Source organism: Parus major, chromosome 1A, assembly GCF_001522545.3.
Source record: "Parus major isolate Abel chromosome 1A, Parus_major1.1, whole genome shotgun sequence".
In the NCBI taxonomy this organism is placed as follows: Eukaryota; Metazoa; Chordata; class Aves; order Passeriformes; family Paridae; genus Parus; species Parus major.
Genome location: NC_031773.1, coordinates 44,516,725 through 44,544,569, shown reverse-complemented (window position 1 = coordinate 44,544,569; position 27,845 = coordinate 44,516,725). Strand labels below are relative to the sequence as shown.

The following is a 27,845-nucleotide window of genomic DNA, read 5'->3' as shown; positions in this document are numbered from 1 at the left end:
AGAAAATAAAATAGATACAGTGGTTTTGACCTAGTAAGTTCAATGTACCTCAGAAATGTGTGTAAGTTTTGGGATAAGTGCAATGTTGTTTCACAGAGAATGTTGTTCTGTCTTATGTGAGGACACCACTGTTTCATACCTATTTAGTCCGCTTGGGGCAGGTAGGAAAAAAAAGAGGGCTAGGAAATTCTCTGGAAATATTTATTGAACAATTGATTTCATTGTGTGTATTTAAAATACTTTAGAACGTACAAGAAAATATATTTTATTCATTAATATTAATGCTTATACAAACCACTAGTTTAATCTAGTATAACCACTAGTGGTTATAGCTAGATGAACAGAGCCATCAGTATGTAAGGAACTCTGCCATGGAAAAAGAAATGCTAGCTTTAGTTTTTGCTGGCATATAAATATTGCAAAATAAAAATCAAAGTGGAGAAATTAATTGTCTACCTTTGATTTATGTGTTTTTACAATTTTGATTGTTGTTTTCCTGATGAGAGTAATAATGCCATGAATCTATGCATGAAAAACTAAAATAAAATAGTTATAATAGTTTATAGATTATAAAATAATCTGAAGATGGGATCCCTCAATTGTTTCACTGTTGTCTCTTTTGTAGATTGATAAAATCATGAGTTCAATAGATGCTGGAATTAATACTGGACTGGGTGAGATGAAAGATCACGCTACAAGTAAGGAAAAACAACCAACTATTGTTTAATTTTTATTTAATTGTCTATAAGAAAACTGTGGATAAGAAATTGCTAGTAACCCACTGTGCTGAAATAATTTGTAGATATTTGAATAACCATGAACAGAATCTATGTTGTTTACTGTTAGAGATGCATTAGGCCCAGTGTCCTGGAGCTGTTGCTTTAAATAGCATCTTGGAGTCATTAATGTTGTTTTGAAATCTTACCAGAAAAAAATACTTCATTAATGTCTTTGTATTGAAGCCTTTCTTCAAGGGGGGTATTTTACAGTCTTTTCCAGATGACGATTTGTTTGGAATGATGGAACTCTGAGTATATATAATCCAATAACTGCTGACACTTTTTAAAATATTATATAATGCTGCTTCGAAGAAATATTTGGCACAGGGCTGAAAATGTTGCTGACAGACAGTGACTGGTGTTAGCAATGATGGGAAAATTTGAAAACTTCCCCTACCATGGAGAATTCTAAGAACCCTGTGTCATGCGTAGCCTGTTGGTCTGTCAGCATAAACCTGTGCAACTGTGCTGATAAAAATTTTTAAAGCATTTTATTATGTCTCCTGCTTAAGTCATGGAGGGAAAACTGACTTGCATGTCCAAATAATTTAGTTCTGAGGCAAAGCTGTGTTAACTCACCTGTACTGGTACATTCCTGCTAAAAATTGCATTGGGTTGATATATAGGGCAGGATTTTATGTACTTTATCACTTAAAATTTGGAAAAGGATATATTTGAACAACTGTCCATTTTGTTACATATATATACAGGATGAAACTGTGTCTTATCAATTAAATATAATTGGCACAGCTATTTTAACAGTAGCTTGCAGTGAAAAGGGGATCTGGGATAAAGAGAAAATAACTGATTTGAATGCAAATATAATTGCAGATAAAACAAGCAGACTCAGCTTATTTTTTTTTTCTAAAAAGAGTAAGGGGAAATATCACAAAATGTGCTAGGCATGTTGTTCTGGCAACTGGTCTTTCTGCAACTTGCAGCATTGGAAAACAGAACTGTTCGTAGACAAACTCTACATTAGGAGATAGTGAATAATTTCTGAAGATATTATAAATAATTCAGGATTTTCTGTTTCTTAGATGTTATTGTGGTAGTTGTACCAGGTCTGCTGGAGATGGAATTATCTCCCACAGCAGTCTTGGTAGCTAGAAAGATGTTCACCTGTCAAACACCCTGTGCTCACTCAGCACCCAGGCTCTCCAACATTCCCCCTTTACCAGTGGGTGGACGGTGGGCAAGATCTTGGGAGGGGACATACCCAGGATAGCTGGCTCAAGCTGCAAGGAATACTCCATACCACACAGGGCTGTTCAGCAATAAAAGCTAAGAAAAAGGAGGGGGAGGCTGCATATCACCAGCTGATAGGCAGTAGAAAATAAACCTTTTGTTTTCCTTTGGTTTTGCACAGGCATTTTCTTTTGCTGTATTAAACTGCCTTTATCTTGACCCAAGAGGCTTTTTTTTTTTACATCCTATTTTCTCCCCTGCCCTGTCCTGCTGAGGAGGGCAGTGATGGAGTGGCTTGCTGAACATCTGGCATCCAGCCAGGGTGAGCTTCCCACAGTAGCATAAAGGCACCAAAGGCAAAATTGGGTGTAGGGTAAGAAGCTGCAGAGCAAGTAAGAGCTATGAAATGGAGACAATAGCAACAGTATATGTTTGACAATTTCCATAACTCAGTGATGTGTAAGTACTACTCTGTCCCTATGACTGACCACTGCTTTTCATTTTCTACTTTTTTTTAGGATCAAAAAATACTTCACAACTCTTGTCATCAGCCATTTTGTGTTTCTACTGCATACCTTATTTTTCTTGATGGAAATACGACATTTGGTGTTTCAACTCTTGCAGGTGATAGGAGGCCTAGTCTTTTCTTTGCTTCTTTTCCCAGAGCGGACATTGAGTTCCAACTTACTTTCTATTCAGTGTGCAGCTTTCTGAACACCAGCATTTTTTTCTTTTCTGTCAAATCCTTAACAGTCTTCAGCTAGTTTAGGATAATAGTTTGACTTTGCTCTTAACTAAGACATCAAACTATGATCATTCAAAATACAGCTATGTTTCCTTAAATTTTACCAGGTGTGCTTTACATGCAGCTTTCAATAAAGACTTATCTTTCTCCTATAGGCCTGAATATATGCAGCTTCACATGTATGTCTTCCAGTTTTCATTCCTTTTGGCCATTTCCAGATTCAGTCAAACACAATTTAGGCAGAAAAGCAAAAGGAACTATTATTGAATCAAATGCATTATGTGCATCAAACATACTATACTTCAAGTATATTATTTTTTATTGTCTAAATAATAACCAAGTAACAGGTTATCTTGGAAGAAATAAGTAGTTCTTACTTCTCACTGCTAGCAGGCTTCACCTTAAATATAACACAGCCAAAGGTAAAGATCTGGCCTATGCTTAGGAATAAACATTAAGTAGTATGGTATCAGATAATGTAATTTTGAAATACTTCATCAGTTTATGCATAAATATGAGGGATTTTAGTTTTTGCTTGAATATATGTGGGTAAAGCTTATCCAGTAAAGCTTTAAAATAATGTTTTTAATGTTCAGAGAGTGTATGTCAAAGAAACTTCTACCGTTGAACTGCAAGCATCTGGATTATTGAGCACTGTATTAAGGGAACTTCACTTGTCCAGTAACTTTTTATCAAGTAGCAAAAATCTTGATAATACTGAAGAGCAAATGTAGCTTCCTATGGAATCCTTCATTTTAGTGTTTGCTTAGTCTTGCACTTCATATTATTCTTCAGTGTTTTCATGAACTTCTAATAATAGCAAAAATATGTTAAATTCAAACACAAATACTCTGTCAATCATGAACATTAAGAGCTTTTTGTACTACATATTATCTCATTCTCAGTGAAAAATATTTGAGAGGAAATAGGCTCATAATGAAACAGCTATATTTAAAATTAGACAATGATGAAATCTTGTGATGAAATTCTTGAATGGACTTGCCAGAACTTTGGCCTATATTTTCCTGCTGGTGATATCTGGAAAGACTTCTCTTAGATCTCCGGGGAAATCTCTTAAGAAGCAATTAGAGGAGCAGTAAGATGAAAGATTCAAAATCGAGTATGGTCATGAGGACTTCATCCACAGTATGCATTCAGGAACAAAAAAATTAAAGCAGAGCTTTCTGTTTGGTAGCAGTACAGGTACTGGAGGAGCAAACTTAAAACTACAGAGAAGAAGATGATTTTTGATGTTCTCTGGCAAATTAAAGCAGGAGTTCTGATCAGGAAGCGTGTAAGAACAACTCTTGATAACTCTTGCCAAAACCCCCAAACACTAGCCCAAGGAATAAAACACCCCCTATTACCAAGAGGAAACAAAAGGTGTGGCTGGCTGCTGTGATCTTCTACTCAAGGTGTTGTGGAAATATCTGCAACACCTGGCACTTAAATTATGGCTGATGTGTTTCTTCAAAGAGTCACATTTTGCCAAATTACAAAGATTTGCACCACTCATTAGCATAGGATAAAGAGTAATAATGGTACTGCTAAGAATTATCCTGGAAAATCAAAAGTTCTTATCAGGCTCTGTGGCAGTGAATAAAGAAGTTGAAGATCCAAGATAATATTCTCTCATCTCATGTCCAAGTCTAGCATCAGTCAGATACACCCTCAATGTAACTCTCCTCTCTCCCAAGAGAAGTTTAAAATGAGAACCATTTGGAAAGAGCAAAAATCACAATCTTAAATAAGGCAACTTGAACATAGGTCTTCTCCCTGGGATTATTTAAAACAAGATTAAGGAAGTGACTAGAGAAAGTCATGGGTCAGTTTGCAAGGTATCTTTGCTGTTTGCATGCTAATGGTAGAAGAAAGAGGGACAGAGAAGAATTAACTGAAGAGTTAATGAGAAAAATGATAATTGGATATTACAACAAAACTGACATTGTAGGTACTTTATCCTAAATATCACAATAGTAGAAAAAGGGAAGAAGAGAGGAACTTCTGGCTTGTATTTCAAAAACAGTTGCTTTCAGATCTCAAAAATAGGACTAGATAGAGCTCTTAAATATCTCTTCGTGTCCAGGGAAGCAGTAAAGACTTTATTTGTTCTTGATACTTTTCCAAAGATACTGGACATGATAGTAATTGGGGTTTTAGTTGCCATTTTTGTGTAAAAAATTACATTGACAGACTGCCCAGGAAAAAAGAAAAAAGCTGAAGAAGGTAGGATGTCAACAAATTCAGAGATTTTATTTTAAGAAATATATAGGGCACAGGTTCAAGACAAGTCTGTGTGGTTTTCAACAGAAATCTACTAAAGATCATAGTACAATCTTCACCAATGTGAAGAAAAGAAAGTGTAAAAGACCAGCTGAGCTAAATTTTCATCTCTTCTTCCAGCTTAGTCAAAATGAGGAAAATTTCTCTGCTAAACATGGTGGAATAACACACGTGTGTATAGACATGTCAGAAGTGCCAAAGCACTCAGTGATTTAATGTAACTATTAGATTTAATATAACTTTATTAGTACATTAATAGGTAGAAGAAGAACAAAGAAATATTCAATAGCTAAGAGAGCTACTGGAGGAAAGGAAAAGGTGCTTGGAGTAGGTGCAGAGAAGGGAAAAGCACACAGTGATTTTTTTTTATTGCATGAGTTTGCTGTAAACATTGTTGGTGAACATATGACATGCACAGTTAATCCTAGAGCTAAAACATCAGTTGTAGATAAGGAAAGAACAGACTCTATAGGTTAGGTTGCTTAACTGTATGCAAACCAGGCCTATTAGTGGCTTTCTGTGAGATTTCATGAGGGGTGTATCAGGTACCAAAAGACTAAATAAGAATAATATAGAACTTATCTTTAAAAGAGGAAAGAAAGAAGAATGTGGAGAATTATTTTCGATTAATAAGCAAGTTAAGGAGCAGATATACTACTTTAAGTAGCTAGAAGAAATAGGTAATAAACCATATGGATTTGTCAAGAGTAAACCTATTAAAGCCACCTAACTCCCTTTTAGGACTGGATAGGAAGTATTAGGTAAGGGAAAAACAGTAGATGTCTGGTATTTAGATTTCAGTTAGGGTTTTGACATTGTCTCATCTGTTTTTCCTGCAAATTAATTAAGAAAGCCTGAGCCTGATGAAAATAATGGTGGGTCATACAGATAAATCCTATTTGTAATGTCTAAATTCAGACTTCTGGAGTGTAGACTGCATTGAGCACAACTGAACCATTAATGCTGACTTAGATAAGCAGGCACTTTTTTGTTATTGTTCATCATGTCTAAATGTCTGAAACATGCAAAATGGCACTGATGCCTTGCAGGAGCTCCTCAGATATAGCTGTCTAAAACTACCTAAAATGAATCTCCCTCTGCTCCACAGGACAAAATTACAAAGGTGATATAGGGAAGCATCCAAATAGATTATTAGGAAGATTATAACTTTGGTTACATTCAGCAGCATCTGCAAGACTTTTGAATAGTTGCCAGAATGAGAGAGAATAATGTTTGGTATAAAAGTGATCTTGGCTTGATCAGAATGGAATAGATCACTGGTTTATGCCTGTTTGAGTCTATTTTGTAATGATTCTGTGACTACTGTGATAACATGATGCAGAAGGAACCTATCTAGAAAGTAAAATAAAAATAAGAAACAATGCAATTTCATATTTTCTTTGCCTAATTATAAACATTTTTTTTTTCCAATAAGAAGTTTTTCAAGACATACACGGCAGTAAGTCTGTGTTAGTAGGAGCTTGGTAGTTGTTTTCAGGTGTGTGACTCAGGGTTTACTTACATTTGCAAATCACTTGGAAGGGAATAATCAAAAAATAATCTACTTTAAAAACCCAAAATAAAATGGGTAATGGATATCATATCATCATCATGATTAAAGCTAGAATTGTATAAAATCAGAGCAGTTAAAATAATGAGTAAGAAAATAATTTTTTGAAAGTCACAATTCCACATCAAAATAGTCAACAATCATTTTAGTTTTTTTGATAGAGACTTCTGTCAAATATGTTCTAGCACATGGAGGGTGATTTAGAGTTTTATAATTCTACTAATCATAAATTCTATTTTGGATGCTGTCCATAAATGCACTAAACAGTTGCTGTGTGTATACAAGTCAGGATATTTTTGGTCAGCTGAGCAAGTACCTACCCTTGAGTGCTCTCCTAGTTTGTTCCACCTAGACACAGACAGGGTAGAGTTTACTGAATTATCTTCATTTTCTTAATCTGAAATTTTACTTTGAAATATACTGTCAAGCCTTTTTCTTACAGCTGAAATAACCAAAATTCTAATTGCATTTAGGAAGATTGTATTTTACAGGGTTTTGGATTGCCCTTTTGTGAGAACAGTGATTTTTCCTGTGCTTGGAGTTAATCCTAGCACCATATGCAGCATCTATGTCTTCATTTCAATATCAAGGCTACAAATCTTGCTTGATAACACAGCCTGAGTGCTTTCCTCTCAAAGATTAATGCTGCTTTTTTACTGAAAAAGGTATATGAAGCAGAATTATACCACATGGAAAAAAAAATATTTTCAAGGAAGCCAGCAAATGTGCAGAATATTTACTTTAGCAGTATGTATCCTCATGTGTAGAGCTTCAGAGAGACTCATGAGTTGGGTCTTTTAGGGCTTCTTTGAAACCAGAAGGACTCTGGAACACTGAAGTCTATGTCTAAGTTGACTGCACTATCTGTATCTCATTTAAAAGCAGGACTGCACTGCATTGTTCTGTATTCAGAAAAAAACCTACAACTCCACTTTATGTCTAGTTTTTGTACAAGCAAGACTTTATTGCTTCTCGATGTGCCCACTGTATATTTGTGTTGCAATGTCATGTTGTCCAAATTTAATGCCAGGGACTGACAGTAGGTCACAGAGCACTGAATTAGAATGCATTTTGTAGTGTTCTTTCTCAAATCTTCCATTTCAGGATGAAAGTTGTAGACAGTCATACAAAAGTTATTTCCTTTGTTTATTTACCTTCTCTCTACTGATATGACCAAGGCTATTATTGATGATTTCTCCTTTGCAGTATGGGGAAAAATTTAAGAAATCTTTTCAGGTTTGTGAGGGAAATTACTTTGAGCACAAAGATCGGGAAAATAAAGTAGATGTGACCACCAGCTTAGGAAAAGATGGAGTCAGGTGGGGCCACATCCAGAAAAGCTGACTGAGAAGTAAGGATTCATGTTGCACCCTGTACAGCTGTAACAAAATTGAAATTGGGAAAAACCCTTGACTGCCTGAAGCTACATGCTTGATTTTCTCTCTTTCTTCCACCTGTTCCACTGCCACTGCTGAGACATGAAGCCTTCATCATCCCTAGTGTGGTTCTGCCTATAAAAGCTAATACATTAATTCAAAAGTCAAACTTTCTTTTAACATGAATGAAATCTTTTAGACTGGCCCTTTTCTGTTTGCTGCCATATGGTTGCAGTTTTGGCAAAGTGGTTTTCCTCCAAAGCTGTTAATATCCTCCCTCCTCCAAGAGCTGAAAAACATTAAAATATAAGTACTTAATTAGGGCAGAATTTTAATTGGATATGTGTAGGCATGGTGGCATAAGGCAGATTTCACAGTGGTACATTATAGACTTAAAAGTATATATATATTTTTTTTTAATTTATAGCCTGTTTTGCAGCATTTACCTTGTCCTTTTTAAATCTCTACTTAGTTAAAATAAGAGCTTTGATAAAGTGGACCTAAATAAAAGAATTTAATAAAAGGAGCCATGAAACTTCTCACTAAGAGGGACACCTCTTAAGCTTACAGTTTTGAACACATAATTATAATTTTGCCAGACAACCAGACTGTACAACAAGGATAAAATCACTTCTCTTCCAACTTCCCTTTGAAGCTGATATGCTGTGCAAAAAGACCAAAATACCTGTAGCATCATCTATGGATGGTGAAAAAAGGTAAAAGAGAGAAGGAACCCGACTCTGTAGCTGGTAGAAGAGGAACCTGATGTGACAAGGCAGCTCCAATGACTGATGTCTGCTCCCAGTGCTGTTTGATGCTTCCTCAATAGGAAATGCATATGCAGTCTGAAATTACCAAACTGCAAGTCTTTGAACTCTTTAGCAACAATTATAGGACTGCACTTTAGAAAAGAGAGCCACACATTTGTGTTTGGTTCTGCCCTTCATTGTATCCTATTAACAACTGGAATGTGAAATTTTAATTTGCAATGGCAGAACAGCTGGGGGGCATCTGCATAACCAAAGTCAATATGCAATGTTACTGAAGGCAGAAGTGATTCTTCTCTTAGGTAAAATGGTTTTCAGTCAGTCACGTTCTCCTGTGGAGCCTGTCACACTCAGTACCCAAAAGCAAGGAGGTGTACATGTGTATGTGCCCAAGTTCCTTGTCCATAGTCACTTATGTGTGTTGTGGTAGGCTGACTGTTGCATTCTTAGTGTATCTCTTGGGTTGCTTTTGATTAAGAAAAGCAAACTATTTTTTCATTGCCCTTTAGGAATCAACCTTTGCTGTGGTACAGTCCTTTTGATCCAAAATTTCCTTCAGTGGCTCTCCTTGGTTTTGCTTCCTTTTTCAGATATTTTTGGTCATCCTTTTGGAATAACAAAAAGATGAATATCACACACAATGCGCTGTAAATGTTGTTGCTGTAGTGCAGGGTCTTCCGCTGATAAATTGTCTGAGCTGTTGTTTTATCAGAGCACACTCCTCCTCTTGACAGGAACATATTCCCTAATGTTTTACCACTGCCAGCAGTGTCCTTGATTATCAGTACAGACCATGCCTTTAACCCTTTGAGGTAATGTCTCTTCTGGTGCTTTCACACATGCATTTCTGTCCCTGCACTATTCATACCAATCTTCCTGTTTATATTAAAAATATTTTAATTTCAAATTATTTGAACAACAATTTAAGTGTATGCAATCATCTAGATTATAAAATAGTGGAGAACAGAAGGCTTATAGCTATAAAATATGAGGAAGAAATATTTTTAGAATTTATTTACTGAGAAAATGATAGTCCTAATGTACTGCATGTCATGAACTTGCCTAAAGATCATATAAATTCTACAGAAGTTATCACATATAATTGGGTTAATTTTTCTTTTTTTTACTTCTACATTGTAAAAACCTAAACAAGAGATAAAAATGTATCTGTTTTAGTGATTCATTGAATCCCAAAACAAATGTTACAGAAACTGGGCAAACTGCAAGATAATTGTAGAGCTTTTAGCTATGTTTTATAATAAATGCAATGGGAGTTGGATGCAAAAAAACTGCAGGCATTTATTTTATTTTCTTATTCTCAAATATTCCTATTATATTAGCAATTTTACCCTGTAGTGTCATAAATGTAATATGTTCTTCATATACCAATTTTGTTTGAAACAGCCTACTACAACTAAGGCTACTACAAGACTCAGGCTAAACAGAAAATAGAGTAAAAATGTAAGTCATTGGACCATATTTACCAAAGTAGTCTTTAACTGTGATACATTTTCTTTTTAAATTTCCACTCTAAGTGACAATCAACATTTACCTTTTATCTCTGTCCATGCTTTTTATGCTCAGTTTAAGGCTTCTTTATCCAAAACGGTTGCAAAGCAATTCAGTCATTATATTCACAGACTTGGATAAATGATTTCTGGCAAGATGTCTTCTAGGAGGAATAGAGAATATTGATAGCAAACAAAGAAACTTAGAAAAATGAAACTATAATGTCATAAATATTGACATCCATCAGAGAATAAATGTATAGCTTAATTCTTGTCAATTTTGATGTAGTCTACTTGTAGCTGTCAGACCTGGTCTGCAGCAGAACTGCTTGAACAAAGGAGTCTTCTACAAACTCCCTTTTAATTGGGGGATTGTCATGTAATTTTGACTGACTTAATATGCTAAGACTTTTTCAGCAGTATTTCCCCACACCAGATGTAAGTTGCTGTTGAAACAGTGTAGGAAATTAAGGCCCTATTTCAATACTGATATTTTCTCATTTAAAAAAAAATAAGTATTAAATAAGCAGTCTGGTCTGCTGTTATTTCTGAGCAACCAAACTTTTTTCCTCCTCATGGGATACAAACAATGTATTCTTTGGAAAATTTTCTCAGATCTAAATGTTTTTTTATTCTCTAGAAATACTTATTTTCAGGAAGAGGAGTAATGCATACTGAATCCCTATCATTTTTCATTTTTTTCTTAAACTAAGAGCTGATCCATCCATTCTATTGTTAAATATGGTTACAAAAGAAGTCTTTGTGACCACAGACATGAACAATTTATGTACAGTTTGAATGCTACTCAAATCTATGAAAATTCAAATAGTGTACTTACCACTGTTATGAAAGCTTTCAGTATTTTTAAAATACTCTCACATTATATAATTTCCTTTTAGAAGTGAGAGATATTGAGTTATAAAGAAGCTATGTATGTTAATATGTCATGATATAGAGCTGTATTATATTCACTGCTAATATATTTTGCTAATATATATAAATATATATATATAATATATATTAATATATTTTGAGACAGAGTGCAGAATGGTATGAATACTCAGAATTCAAAACTCAGAAAAACAGATTTTCAGTGACTTCCAAGGGCATGAAGCTCAGAAATACTGACAAATAATAGTAAAATGGAGAGTTCAGTAGTATGATGTTTAAGCATGCTTGGGGACAGTGCTTAGGAAAACTGTATATGTTACAGAAAACCAAAAGTAAGTGAATAAAAGTTATTCTCACTTTAAAAGTTTGGATATACCTGTCTATGACCTAACCTTACAAAATTACACTGGTAAAACCAAATCATGCTAGATCTCAAATTAGTTGGTTGTGAAAGCTGTTTAAAAATAATATTGCTCACATTACCTCCTTGGTTCTGTTGGTAATAAATGGCTGACCCTTAAATCCTGACTTTTAAGTGGATTGAAAAATATTTCTGAGGATGATGTTCATGCTGCACTCTGCTCTTCCTGGTCAATTCTCTCCTCTGTCAGACTAGTCCCTGAAAGTCACTGACCTATATTGAACCTATCTATGTCCACTATGGGCTCAAATACATATCTGAGCTTGTAGATAAAGCCTAGATAAAAGGATCAACAAAAGAAGAATGCAGATTTCAGAACCTGAAAGAAAAAAAGAATTAAAATATTTTCAAAGGTATTTTTAGTAAGACTGAAGTCTTGCCTGTTTCTCTACCGAACCACAACAGTATGGGGAGAGTTTCCACAAAAACAGTTTGGCTGGATTTTGCAAAGTTAATGCCAGAGTGCTTGCTGGTGTGCCTAAAAAGTAGCAAGCCAATGATGCCCTCATTCTATAATGCTCTAATAATCATCCTACTGTAATTCCAGAGTTTAAGAAATATTCTCTTCAAGACACGATAAATGACGTGAGAATTATCAGATCACTTGAAAGTTTTATAAATCACATGTTTAGGTTCAGCTTCTTCCTTGCTGTTTAATCTGTACCTTGCAACTATGTAGCCTCTTACACACATGTATATTGATATTTTATTTAATTTATTTGACTAAATTAGACAGCGTTTATTTCTAAAGCAGAATCAAATTCAATACCAGGTTGAAAAAATGTATGCAGAATAGGAATCAGTACATCAATGGAATTAAAAATATCTGATTAAAAATGAGGCTTTCACAGCCTGTGGCCAGAAAATACTTTAAAGGCAACAGAATATTCCTAACTTCTAAAATAGGTTTTACAGATCTGGCTTTAGTAATCAGTTTGTTGTTTTCATATATGATTGGTAATGGCAAATCTCTAAAACTTTGTTCAGTATCTCTGGTGGTGTTATGTATGAAGTGATAGGAGTGTCACTCTCAAAAATCTGATAGAGTTGGAGATGTTGTGGCAAGTGAGACTGTGATGAAGTTAATCTTTCACCAAAAAATAGAGATGTAAGTCTACTAAAACTGTATTAATAATGGTTTCTTGAAAGTTCAGCTGATTCACTCATGTCTCCTTCTAGTAGTCCTTGGATTTAAATAGATATGAATCTTTGGATTCATATTTCTAGTAATCACATTTTGAGTAATCACAAGAACATCACACGCTAGTTGAAAAATCTTTGGCTTGTTATAGAATTTACAGCACACCAAATTGTTTCTAGTTTTCATTCCACCTACAGAAAATGAAGTAATTCAGAATATTGAACTTATGAAAGTGAATTCATTTCCTTCTAACCCAGACTGTTAACCTGAGTTCACGATTGTAATGCTAGGATCTGTATTTTCTTGTTTCAGTTCCTTTTATTAAGGAAGGAACTGTTTTGCAATGCCATCACGTTCTTTGAAAATTATTTGAGATATACTGCTTAGCACCCCTACAACGTAACTCATGACACCAGGAATTTTACAAAACTGTTTTTCTGCTTTTATCCATTGCTGTTATTTTAGGTTATTGCATTATTACAATTCTGAGAATGGCTGAGGTTAAATTATTGATTGATAATATGACTTTCCATTAAATGCTAAAAATAGCATTTAGTCTAAAGTGGTGAATTGTTCTGGAAGCTGTTTCTAAAAGTGTATTTATTATTCATTGACAATACTTGCACTTCATGCATGAGTTTAGATAAATATTTCTTACAAACTCTTCTGTTTGTTTTTCTATTTACAGAGTATGATGGCCTATCTCAGTTACTTTGTGCTACTTTTGTTTTCTGCTAGGCTATTTGAAGTGTTTCATAGAGCATAATTCTAAAGAATATATTATCTTGTCAGTACACAAATCCCCCTATTTGCATATCAATATGGCATTTATATAGAGCCCAGCCATTCTTCTCAAATTTATGCAAGACAAAAATCCGGGTACATGAAAATTTTGAAGTGAATAACAAGAAATGTGGCGAAACAGCTCTAAACCAGAATGTGAGACTACATGCAGGTGTTGGGTTTACTTATTTAGCCACCTCAAGGTTTGATCTGCTTTGTAGTATAGGAAATAATCTTTAACCTGCAATAATCATTATCAAAATATTGGTGGAACTAGTCTGATGAGTGCATTTTCAGGTAACCTGTATCTGCAGGACCACTTGAGCTCAAGGTGAGATCCTTTAGCCTTGACAAATGAACTAGGTATGGAATGATTCCTGGAGTATGTTTTATGAAACTTATCTGAAGAGTTGCATTTGTATCATTTCAATTTCTAAAACAAAAAGCCATGCAGGACTGAGTACAATGCCACAAGAGGCATTTACAGTGCTGTAAGCATCAGCACATATTCTTGAAACAAGGCTCCAGAGGTGGGAGATTGAGAATAGAACCATTGGCATGAGGGAGCTCACAGACAGGATGAACTGGGTTTATATAAGCTCATCCATATGCAAACAGTCCAGTGAGTTGCCAGAGCTGTGCCAGCATGCCACCCACTCAAGTAACGTCTTTATTATTCATTGAAAGATGCTGCAGTTTTCTTGTGGTGCTGCAGAGCCTGTGTTAGCAGGGGATAAATATTACAGAAGGTGGTTATAGTTTGTGTGTAATAAGGCAAGTTCCTGTTGAGAACCTGACTTTTTGTCAGGAAGCAGAGAGATTGTTGCTCCCTAAAAAGCAAGGAGATGTCTGCACCCAGTGGGCAGAGCCAGGTGCTGGTGACACACTCCACTGACCACTGAAGTTAACTTAATGTTACCTGAAATACCAAATGCAACCTAGCCTTAACTCTATAGAAATATTGGGGTAGTTTAATCTCAGGCAAGTTACTTCATTTTTAAATGAACGTTTTTTTAACCTGTTCTAAAATATTTGAAAGGGGAAATGGGAGAAAAGGGTTAGAAAAGAAAAGAGACTGATGTGAAACAAAACAAAAAAAATTGTAGTAGCTGGAGGTGAGGGATGACCAAAGAGCAAATGACCATGATTTACAAGGAAAATAAGAAGTAGTGAGATAAACAGGGAGCATAGAAAATGACATGTAAAATGAAGTTAGAAAGGATAGGAAGGAGAGAAGGGAATTCACCTGATCAGCTGCTCAAAGGAGTTGTTCACTCTGAAATCTGTTGTACTGGGGGCAAGGGAGCCTCTGAACCCAGCTAGGCAAAAGCTAACAGGAAAAAAAAAGTGCCACACTGTCTCAGGTTGAACCTGATTTATAAAATAACCACAGGATAAATCTTTAATCTTCCATCATTTACAATTTCATGATTCAGAATTTCAAAAATATGTGCCAGTATATGCTTCTCATTTTCACAGCTCTTCACAGGACCTTGAGCAGTTACCAAATCTATGAAATCAAGAGTGAAATCTATGAAATCATTTCTTTAACAGCTGTATTTAACTTCTTGAGATATCTCTGTGCAGATATCTTTTTTTGAGTACTTTCTTCAAATAGTTCTGTGTTACCCAGTTCTGTGTTACCCAGTTCTGTGTTACCTAGTTCTGCTTGTTTGCTAGTCCGGTGTTGCTTAGCACAGAGCTGTAAAAAGATTTGCTTAAATTTGAAATTACATAAATTTTGGTTTATAGCACCAGAAATTATATGATAAAGGGTTGAGCTTCCTTAGTATTTTTAGCAAGACTATGTAGTATACATTTTTTATATATATGCACTCAGTGTACTAGCTTTTAAGAGTAGTCTAAAATCTTTACTGAATTAAGTAAAATATTTTGATTGGTCATGGTGTCATGTAAATTTTCAAGGTTTTTTTGCCTTAGTAGACGAAAGCAGTGAAAATGATTACTCATAGGTGGTGAGTGTAGTGTTACTATTATCCCGTAAAACTTCCAAGACAAGGACAGAAATTGCTCTGAGAGAGTAACTCCTTTTTTCAGAAAATGTTATTAACTTCCATTGAACTCAGAATAAGGATGACTCTTTCTTAGGCTGTATTTCATCAATCACCAAACTGTCAGAAAAATACATAAAGGACAATTAAGCATAAAGACACTTTCCCTTTCTGGGAGGCATTTAGCTGCAATTTGCTGAAAACTGGGGAAAATGCTAGGAAAGGATCACTGGATGTCCATCTTATTCTTATGCAATTTTTTAGTCATCTAACAGTAGCCACTGTGGTTGAAGCTGATGAATGATGAATCTAGATGAGCTAGATAAAGCTGTACTCTCATCCAATGCAGCTGATCCTGTGGTCTTGCAGTAAAGCATCCATCTGTTCTTAACTAATTCCTTGTGATTCAGTAGGCTGCATCTTGTATTTCTGTTCTGTAAGCCAAGGATATACATCTGATTGAAGCTGTGTGTGTTGCAATGCTATATAATGTACATAATTGATTATTCCAATGTCTTTAGAAAAAGAATATCTCCCAAATCTATTAATTTAAAATAGAAAATCAAAATCTGTAAAGACTAACTGTCTCAAGCAGCCTTGCTGCGTGGTAATAAATGTTACCAAATAGAATAGCTAGCTAGATGATAGGTAGATAGATAGATAGATGGATAGATAGATAGATAGATAGATAGATAGATAGATAGATGGATAGATAGATAAATAGATAGATATTTCTCTGCATTATGGTAATGACATTCTTGAATAGAAATGAGTCCTAGTCCAGTGGCTGTGTTCTAGAAAACAGGTATTTTAATTTTTCAGTAAGATCTGCTCCTCATTGACTGAACAGCATGCGTTCTGAAGGAGGCTAAATTAAAGTTGTCAAAGCAATCAACTGAACATGAAAAATATTCTAACTTTGAAGTGTCTGTGATAAATGTATGTTTCATGATATAGTAGAGCGCTTTGACTGAGCTCTTTCTGGGTAAATAATACATCAACAGTCAGAAATGCAAACTTGTAGAAGGGCCAGTGTGGTTCACAATGTACAGGTCAGCGCTGACAAATCATCTGTCAAGTAAAATGAATTTTCCCTGTTGACCTTGAGGTTATAGTTATTAAAGATACAGCACTTACACAGTGGTAATGTAGAGTTATAATCAATATTGGTATAAAAATCAGAAAATAACTGTGAGGATGATTTTTCCTAGTCACTGAGGGTTTTTCCATTAGCTTGATTAGCTGTGATCTGAGAGCTATTTTTGTGAGTTCTGAGCTACACATAAGCAATGGAATGTAACCTTTAGATCATAGATACTATACTAGATAGTGTTACTTAAATTCAAGCTGTCCCTGTTGATTTTGTTTTGTTTCTGTATATGCCATGAAAAATGTCTCAAAAAGCACTTTCAGAGAAATATTCAGCATCACAAATATTATCATCCACAGTACCATCATCCAAAGAGCTAGGCTGCAGACAGAAGTTATGCATTTTATGCAAGGCATCCATTTTTTCAGAGGTTTTATAAAAAAGATAATTTAAAATCTCTAAGCCTTCAGAGTTGCCTTAAAATATAACTGAAATGAGTAAGATAAACCAGAATCCTGCACACCTTTCTTGGAACCTAGTGTACTTCTCCCATAATAAACTTTAATTATAGTGGTCTGCTGGATGTTTGGCATATTTTTTCTCATACAACATCCTGTTCCTAGCTATCCTTATCTCCACTCCGGAATACATGCATTTGGTTAGTTTATTAGCTAGAACACCCTGCTATGCTGCCACCCAACACTGTCACAGAAGTTCTGTCACAATGTCGACAGGTAACTTTTCTATCTGCCTGAAATCATAAATATAAGGAGAAAAATTATATCCCATTTAGCTTTATATAAGGCTGGAAACTTTAATAACAAAAAAAAAAAAAATTTCATTACCTACTCTAGCATCAATTACTTCTCCAGCTTTACTAAACTTAGCTGCCAGCTTGCCTAAATGATTCATTCTTTCATATTCTCTACTCAGAAAAATTTTGGTCACTACTAGTTGCTACTAAAATCCTCCACTTTTTGATTCCTTAATACCAGAAGTGTTTAGCAATTTCAAGAGGTATTTATGTATCAAAAAAGAAATGTTTAAAATAATCTGTTCATAATGACTGGGGGAACATCTCCTCTACAAGTAATCACTGCAGTTTCTTCTCCTTAGTCAAAAAAAAAAGAAAAATCAAGAAAAATTAATATTGCTAACAGCAGAAAAAATAAAAGAGAGGCCCTTAAATTACTTAGCATTTAGAGCAAATCTGCCTTAAAGCATGTTTGAAATCATGTGCCCTCTGATATCACAGATTCAGTCAATTCCAAACTCCACAATAAACATATTCTGAATCCCATTGGGAACAAGATGTCTTGTAGAAATTATCGTATAGCATACCAGATGGCATCTTTCTTGCAGACATCACTTCAGTGTGCTTCTTCTGTTGCCTTGGAGAAGAAAGAGCTCAGTACTGCTATCTCTGTAAGAGACTTAAGTGTCAGTTCTCCCGTGTAGGACTGGGTACATATTTTTTGATTGTGGTCTCACAGAAGGATTATCATGGAATTTATGTCCTTTGAAATCACAGGAAAGCATGTTAGTGTGTAAATATGTTGAGGTGAGGCCATCTCACCGTCTGCTTGGTGTTTTCAATGTCAGCACCAGCTTCAGGCACAGGCAAAGTGTAGGCACTGCCTGCAGCAGCCCACTGGTGGGGCTGGCACAGATTCATAGATTAAAAAATCAAGAGACAGCCTTTTAGTCTCAAAGCAGGAGCATCTGCTCCAGGTTCCCATTGCACTGGCTCAGAAAAACTGCCCAAGAACCCTCCTGAGGTAAAACACCTGAACACCTGATCTGGAGATCTTAAAGAGCTGCAAGTTCCCTAATCCAAACAGCCCTGGCTCTAATTTGTGCCTGTCTTTGCCTTTTGACGTTTGGCCGGAGCAGGAGTGAAGAAAAGCCTTTTAGATAACAGGATACTTAAGCAATGACACAATAGTCAGGGGTGAGGACTAGGCAGCAAGCTGACTGTTTCTCCTCACTTTCTTTCCCCTTGCTGAGCAGCCTTATGTTGTGTTCAGACGTGTAGTTACATGGCAAAGGACAGAGTTGGAGGAGAGTGCACGGTGGGACCAGCAGTGCTGTAATCATCCAGGGCTGGAGCCATGGAGACAGTTAGACACAGTACCAACAGCTACATGAGGAAATGTGTCTGGGGAGCCACTCAGCAACTGAATTTTGCCTACACTGTTGCTAGGCATTGAGCCAAGCACTCATCACTGGCAGCATAGCTTCCATGCTGTTTATAGTAAGGTAAGGGAGAAGCAGTTTGACCATGAAACTAGTATATTGATTATTGTGTGCGCCTTTTTGTGGGCAGCAAATTTTTGGCATTGTGGAACACAATGCAGAGACATTTGTGTCTCTGCATTTATAGGAAATACAGGAGCCAGTCATGAATAATCCATTCAAAGGGATTATGCTTCACTAGATCTCTTTCTGATATCAATTTTTATGCTTACAGGGAAAAGGGGAAGATGGAATCAGGAATCCTTTTCAAAGAACTTTATTAATTCTCAGTCAAGAAAAATTCAGAAAGGATAGAACCCTCACCTTGTTTAAAATAACTTTGTTCTCAATTTGCCCTCTGAAGATCTTTCCCAGCCTTTTATCTTGCCTACTATGGGAAAGTCCCCTGTATTTCAGCTCACCATAGCCTGCCCTTCTTCATGCCTGGACACAGTCCTGAAGGGATTGTGATCTGTCTATATACAAATATATTGATTCATAGTAGAGAAAACTTTTAAAAATAGGGATAATTTGCAGACATGTGTGAACAAATGCATTTCTATCTCCATGAGATCTAGATTTCCTATCAGTTTATCATACCTACTTTCACTGAGAAGAAATTAATGATCCTTTCATTTATTTGAAGTACATTTAGCAATTAGAATTCTCAAAGTTTCTTCAGCAACTGCAAGTTTACCAGTGCCTGGTGAGTGCTCAGTATTCTTTTTAAAGATGTCATGAACCTTTCATACTTTCTGTAGTAAATTTATCAAATCAGTAAGAATACCTGGAATGGAATAACAGAAGATCCTATAAATGATCTTAGGCAACCTTCCAACTTCATGAAAGATCTTCTGTGCTCAACTAAAATTATTCTTCATAATTATTATGGACTTCAGTTTGAATGAGATGTTTCACAAATCCAGGCAGCTGTCTCCAAGTGAAAGGTTGTCCAGTTTTAGTCCAAGGACTAGTCAGATTGGAGATGAAACTCTTAAAATATTGTTAATTCCATTTATTTAGAATCTGTTCCGTGACTGCTCAGGGACCTTCTGTGTGGCACTGGAAGAGACATTTTATTATAACGTGTTAGTCAGACTGTAGGTTTAGATTTCTATGAAACAATTATCTGCCATAGTACCATCAGTCCCATATAATCCCCTTGACAAAAACCTATAATTTCCTTGTGCTGGAATTAAATTCCTCCTTAGAGATGGTCATTGCTCGAGATTCACAATGGATAAGAAAAACAAAAAAGTAATTAATGTGCTCGATAAATGAAGCACCACTGATAGGATTCCTTCTAGAATTGTACCCTGAATATACCTGTTTCCTGCCTTTTTTTGCTAAGTCCTTTCATACGGTTATGAAAAACTAAAGTTTAGTAAACATTCCTTTCAGAACAAAGGAATAAAACATTTCCATCTCAAGAGAAGCTGTCATAAAGATGTAATGCAGATAGAAAATACACCATGAGGTATTTAGTTTCTTATGCAGAAAATGAATTTTCCGCTCATTCAAAATTCATAACCTTTTTTTTTTCCAGTTATAGTTCATAAAATTTAAATCTTCACTAGAAATCATGCAAATCTTGTATGTCTACTTGCTATCATTCACATTTTTGTAAGAAAGGGTATAAACTTACCATTTTATTCTTTTAATTATTCATTTGAAATGCTGACCTTTTCAGTTTGAATTATTATATGTTGGCATGAAGGTTTTCTTGTGTCTTATAATATTTTACAGTTGGAGAAATCATGCAGATAATCTAATTACTTTGACTAAAATTGTTGTGCCTTTTATGTCTTTTGCTGTACTATACGAGAGAAATTGTGAAATATATTAATTATTGATTCATTAAAGGCTTTTTCTATTATATAAGCAGAGATGCGGACCACTACCTATCTTACATTAAAGGGGGAAAGGGGAAGGCATAGTAAACCATGCCATGGGCTATGCTTTAAGTATTGCATTTCTTAATGTCTTGTGAAATGTAAAAATCTACAACAAATAGATATGTAAAGCGTAACTGGTATGAAGATTCTATTCAGATTTAAGTGCTCTAGGTTGCTTTTGAATCTTGCTATTTTCTGCATTTGTTTTGACTGCTCTCATCATTCAAGATTGACGCTTGGATGGGTGTGTAGGAGGAAGCAGCAGCAGCAGGCTTACAGCTTGCAGACAAAAAAAAAAATCTGCCTTATCTGATGGCTATTATTGAAAATGCGAGGTGTAGCCTAGGCTGGGTAATGAAGGGGAGCGAGCGAGGGGGAGCAAGAAGCATGGAGCTGCATACTGATGAGTGTAGGAGTACTTGATAAAAAGAATTCTTGCTGCTGGCAGTGCATTGCTCATTGTGGAGTATTCCAACAATCACATATAACGGAGAACAGCTTAGCTGACAGCTTGATATGCTTTTTTTTTTTTTTTCCCCTACTGTATGACGTACTGGTCTGTAGTAAAGATTAATAACCAAGAAATGTAGAGCTGCGATCAGATCTTACGTTATATACTGCCCTGAAAACTATGTTTTACTTCTGACTTTTCTGTTTGCTGAAAACATTAATCTGTCAAGCTGGCGGGCTCGTTTGATACCAACTTTTCCAGGAACACGATGTGGCAATGCCACCTCTCAGCCCAGGACTACCGCTATTATCCAGTGGATGGTTATTCGTTGCTTAAACGCCTCCCTCTTCACCCTCCTACAGGACCCCGATGCCCTGTCCAGACAGTGGGACAATGGTTGGAAAATATTGGGCTACCTCAGTATGAAAACCACTTGCTGGCTAATGGATTTGACAATGTGCAATTCATGGTAAGAAATCTTCCGTGCATAGCTGTGTATATACACTGTAGCTGCCTTTTTTGTCTGTCTCTTATGTGCTCATAAGAACCTTAGAGATATTCTGCATTGCACTAAGATCTGTTTAGTGTTTCACTTTTCTATGTGTAGCTGAATTAATATATAAGCTGCCTTTTTATAAACTTCCAGACTGTACACATTACAAAAGAGTTTAGCCTGAAATTTGGTAAAATAAAAACTGAGTATTAATGTTCTTTCTCTCCCTCATCGATCCTCCGATTAAAGAAGAAAAATGCACAGTTCTTTTAATCCATTGCAGGATTTTCATAGTATGAAAAAGCAGCAAACACCCCTTTCTGCAGTACATCACATTCTTACTTTTATTTCAACATTAACTTGTAATGATAATTAAAGAACATGCAATGCCATTTTTTGCCTTGAGAGGCATTTTAATAACAGAAAATTATTTAATGAAATGTGCTCTCTCTCTGCAAGTAATTCTGGATGTCTCGGTTAAATATTTTTGCATCTCAGATAATCAGGCTATGGGATTCACTTGTTGAAACCTATGCCCTGGGAGAAAAAGTAATGCATTCCTATTAATTGTTCCATTTTCATGTTTTAACTCTCGGCATTTATCAGGAATGTTTGAATGAAATGAAATTTTAGTTAGGTCAGGATTTACAGTATCACCATGTGGTGTAAAGTAACAGACCTGTCATGCACAAACTTTCCATTGAAATGAATATTGACAGTAAAGACAGAAGCTTACTTGTACAGCTGTTATATAATCACTTTTCTACCTGCTTCAGTATTCCTTCTTCTTAAGGCTCGTCCAAAAGTCCTGACTCCATTACTTAAAAACTATCAGAGATTCAAACATATTTTAAAATGTCTTTGAAATATATTTTAAGTACCCATATGTATCTTGGAAAAATTCTAACTTTTCATAACTTTTATCTGCCATATAAGAAGCAGAAGTGAAATGACATGAATATTATAGCAATAAAATCATCACATGAGTTGTGTCCTTTCTCTTTAAATTATTTTGCCAACATCATTATATGCTTTTGGAATACTGACCAAAAAAATTAAAGAACATCTCTGCCATTTTCACATTATAATAGTGTAGATGTTTCTTCCTGTTTTTACATGGCTGCCATGTGATCATTTGCTTAGGTCAGTAAAAATCATTGTAATATGTACCTTTAAATATTCTTTAAAACAAATCTGTGCTGTCAGCCCAGCAATATGGGGGAGAAAAAAAGTGTATCATGCTGCAGTTTCCCAAAATGTAACATATTCTTATATATGTTGTAGCATTCGTTACGTAAGTAGGTGATCATTTAGTCTTAAAGAGGTTACAAAAGGAAACTGTTCACAGGAGGCTGTAGGTGGCATAACAAATGCAGAGGGGTACACTTACCACTGGTAAATTATGAGCACCAGAGAAGTCAAATAACTGCCCTGGAGGGCTTTTCAATTGTACCCTGTCTCTGGAAGGGCCTGAAACATGTCCTCAGGGAATTTATATGACTTTCCTACATCTCTTATTACTGTACTTATGTAAACATACAAATTACATACAAGATTTTGCTGTGCAATATACAAACCAAACTTCTAATGTATTAGGCAGATTAACACTGTTACCCAGTGTTTTCTGGTAATTTTAAGCTTTTTTGATATATTACAGATAAAATACATAATTACTCTTAATATTAGCTGAGGTAGCATGAATTGAATGGAAGATTAGACTTATAAATCCAATAACAATAAAAGAGCTCTGAAATTGTGTAGTAATAAAAAAAATGTATAATTTCAATAGTTTTATAATTTCCTATTTATTGATTTCACTATTCATCACACTTTCACATCTTTTGGTTTTTGTCTACCAGAAATCAAATATTTCCTATATTTTATTGGAAATAAACCACCAATTTCTTTTTATATTACTCCTTTGAGTACATCAGCATTATATAAGAAAAGCATCTCTTGAAAAATTTAAATGAGTGTTTTAAAAGCTATTTTTCATCCTATCCAAAATATTAAAGGGAAAATTAAAGTTAGAAAGTATATAGAAAAATGAGAGGAGAAACATCTCTTATGCTGAGGAAAATTCAGATGATTCCAAACTTAGTATGTTGTATTCTTCCTTAATATGACAGAACAGCTTTACCTTTATTACAGCGGTTTACATATTAAACTAGAGCTTAAAATCTTATTAACTCAAATATTTCAGATAGATAAGCCATTTTGCATTGAAGAAATCCAATAGTTCAATGCAGTAAAAATCAGTTAAGATGTATTTTTTATGCATTCTGTACTATATTTCTGCTTTTGTTTTTTCTGGAAGCACATTCTGACCTGCATTTATCCATTCTGTTGCCTAAGCAACAACCATCACACTCCTATTAAGTATGATTTAGTAGTACAGGTCTTACTAGCTGTTCAGAACAGAAGAGGGAATATCACAATGTTATAATTAATGTCCATGGAATAACATACATCTGAGAACAAATATATCCCATACATACTATTCTCAACAGCAAAATTCTATTAATTAAATTAGCATTTTAATAAAAAGGTAATTTTCAGATAAAAAGATTTCATGGTTAATCGTTCATTAGATCATGGAAATTAACCCCTTGTGTTTAGTCTCCCTTGGGCATTAGGAAAGTTATTCACTAGACTGTAGCTGGAATTAGGAAGATTTGTTTATTTTACCTGAAGTGTGTGGACTTTATATGAAGAAACAGCTGGAGTCCTATTAACTTTACAGTATAAATATCTTTCAGTACTTTATTAATGTGTATGTTTAAAAAATGCATTGAAACATATTATTTTAAAAATTAGCGTTTATTCATTAAATACTTTATTTCTACTCACGGCATGTTTGCGCACATAGCAAGTGCAGCTCCTACCCACTGTTAGTGTCGTGCAGGAATGACACTTCCATAATATTTAGTAGGCCCCAGACAGATTCATTCCCAAGGTTCACATGTGCTTGAATATGTACATGAATACACAATCATCATTAACTTTGGTAATTTGTTGTGTAATAGGCTGCAGTGTCCTTCAGATGTAAAAATTTGTAGTGACTTTGTGCAGATACTCTGTATTTGAAGATGTGGATGATACTGCAGTTTCCTAACATGAAGGCTATTTTGCAGGTAAACCAATTCCAAAGTGCAAGAAAACAATTAAACAGGTCATAAATCACAGTATATGAACTAGATTTAAACAGTAACAAAACTTATGCATCTTTTTGATGCATAGGTACAATGGATATCCCTGGGAAAAGCTTTAATTTTAGGCAGACTTGCAGGCCTACATCTCTTAGTATGCTGAGGGGAAAAATAAAAGTTGACTTGCAGAGAAACAGATGTAAATATATAAATGTGTGAGGTCACTAAAAGCTCTCATGCAGTTTTCTGCAACTGTGAAACTTCATCAAAGACTCCATTCTGGGTTCAATTCAAGAGATAAAAGCAGTTCAATCAAATCACTGCCCAGTGGGGACTAGTTCTGATTAAGGACTGTATATGACTATCTATTTGTAGGTTGTCCTAATCATCTAAGATATTCTGAAGTTTTATCGCTTATTATTGAAGTTTGATGGAAAAAATGTCTCTTAAAAAGATTCATTAAACACACTGTAACAGAAACCAGCATTCAAAGTAAGTTAACAGAGAAATATGAAGCATTTTATTATATTTTTGACATTCTAAAGCCTGATGCATAAGATAGCATGTTCACTATCAACAGTTTATATTTGCATTACTCTCTAGGCTTTCATTGCTACTTTTAAAAGACATTCATCTCTACCCCTCCAAGTACTTATGTGGCTTGCATTGCCTAATGGTCTAAGTGTTGCATAAGTGGTTTGCTTTTGGCTTTGTTTTTTTGTTTTTTTTTAGTTCGCTCTTTTTCACTGTTGGAAAACTGAGACATAGAGTGACAGCAGGGTGGGATTTAAAACTCATACATTTGGTACAAGAGGCACTAATTCTCAGGATACCTACTGACATAATGTTTAACAGATCAAGTAAATTGCTTAAATGTAGGTGTCTAGTACCAATTCAAATACCACAGGGAATCCAGGAGATCTAGACAAGGCTGACAATATTGCTGAGGACCAGGGACAGCCAGGCCCTTCATGATTAGCAGCTCAGGTTCAGGTGTGATATCTCCGAGCTCCTGTAGTGTCCTTATGCTTTTGCAGCTGAAATGAATCTTGAATTACACAGTTTGTGACATGTCTAGAAACTGAACATGGATGTCTTGAGCTTCCATTTATTTGTATATGCCTTTCTTTACCTTCTAATAATTTTCTGTATTGTATTCGTCCTGTGAACTTACCTGCAGAAGTATTGACCAGGTATCTCACTGGTAGGCATGGTCTACCTTCTCAATTCCCCTTAGCTGACTGCTTTGGATCTAGTTTTGAGTTAAGTTTTGTCTTTTCTTTTTCCCTTCCTCACTCTTCCTTTCTTTGATTTTTTTCTTTATTTTTTTTTTTTTACTTGTTCTGGAGGTTGATTAGCAGAAGTTTATCTGAAGACTCTCTTCTCTCAGGTGTCATTCCTAGGAATTGCTCCTCTGGAATACACAGTAATTCTTCTTGCCTTTAATCTCTCTTGAGGATCTTAAATTCCGTATCAAGTATAGAAGACAGAAGCAATTTTATTTCCGTAGAGTGAAACATAGCTAAAAGAAAATCTCTCTATGCATTAGCTCCAAGTCCTGCAGTTGTGGAGGCCATCAGATCTTTTGACCAAAAATATCTAGGGCAGAGATTGATAATTTAGACATTAGATGGAAGCTAAAAAAGTCCCTGTCAGTTTCCCAACACCTTTCTTAAATTAACTGTGTGGCTAGTGATGAAAAAGAGGAAAAGTTTAGATAAGGCTTCTAGTCTGTAGTGACTTTCATGTCTTCCAGAAGCCAACTCCTAACAAGCAGAGCAAGCTCTGCAGCATCCAGGCTTTCAGCTCTCCAGGCCCATAATGGCTACTGCTGGGACTCATTGGGGTACTCGTGCATTATCTGGACCCTAAGAAGATTTTGAAGACATTGTCTGTGTGTAGTTTACCCAGAAATTAAGAACTGTTTAAGGCAATATTAACACTGTCTGTTGATAAGCTGGTGATATACAGCAAGCAGAGTCCACTGATGCTGGAATAAGCTGTGGTTTAAGATTTACTACACATCTAATAAAATCTTAGAATATATTCCTGGACTCATAAGTTTTGGGCCTCACTCTTGTACCCAAGACTTGCTTTTAGTTTCATTGCAGATCTACAGAACCTAACACTAAAAATGTGGAGCTCGTCTCAGTACCAGTGTCGCCTTGGCTTTTTGCATCTCTGTCATTCTGGTGTCTTCTGAGTCTTCTCCTTCACCCCAGTAACCATTGCACATGTAGGTCCTCAGATGGACCACCTTTCCCCTTAGCTCAAAGAGAATGGGGCAGATTTAAATTTCAAATATAAACAATTACATGTCTATTTACACATCAGTAGATGTTTAGGACTGTGCTCAGTTGCCCTCATATTGAAATTGAGATGACTGGGACATCTGTGTAGGCTTGGACTGTATGGTACAGGATCTGTAAAATCGCCATATCTGTCTGGAGCTTCAGTCAGATTCCAAGCAATGTACATTTGCAGCACCTCAGATGACTCTAAATTCATTTCTGTGGGTGACTAAGTGAAGCACCTAATCAGACATTAAATCCAATGGAGCATAGAATGCAATTTAGCTGGGTGGCTGAATAACTGTTAGGGTAGTTATTTGAGGATAAATTAAAACAGATTCATCTGATCAGCTGAACCACTGTCTAGGCTGTATTGATGGTTTTGCACCAGATCTCCTTAAGCGATAATGTAGACACAAAATTTTTGATGGTTCATTTTGGGCTAGAATCCATACAGTGTTCACTGAAAACAAAACACAAATTATTTTTATTAGAGCTTTTCCTCCTCCCTCAGAACATGTAGCCCTGAGGCGTTAAGATCTTTTTCATCCTAGTAGGAATCCTTACTATAGAAACTGCAAATTAGAGCTCAGGTGGGTGCCAGAGTTGAAGATTGTGCCTGTCATCCTGCAACAGCAGTGGGTCTAACAAATAATGCCATTCCACATGCTCCTGTTAATGCTTCTGTCATGGTATTCCTCAAGCTAGTCAAGAGACAGAAGGGCTTATTAATGTACTACCCAGTATTGCATGTGTAAATAATAGCTTGTACTGTCT

At 35.5% G+C, this 27,845-nt stretch overlaps 1 protein-coding gene across 7 annotated transcripts in view; it reads left to right on the top strand.

Moving 5' to 3' along the window:
* Window positions 1–27,845, top strand: part of ANKS1B (ankyrin repeat and sterile alpha motif domain containing 1B) — a 409,682-nt gene that overhangs the window by 197,369 nt on the left and 184,468 nt on the right. For 6 of the 7 annotated variants that reach the window (XM_015627528.3, XM_015627530.3, XM_015627525.3 and 3 more), the window contains 2 exons: window positions 626–698; window positions 21,498–21,604. In XM_015627528.3, coding sequence (XP_015483014.1) covers window positions 626–698; window positions 21,498–21,604 — 180 coding nt within the window. Of the gene's footprint in view, window positions 1–625; window positions 699–21,116; window positions 21,605–27,845 lie in introns of those variants that run through there. The other variant, XM_019006672.2, reaches the window with a different exon arrangement.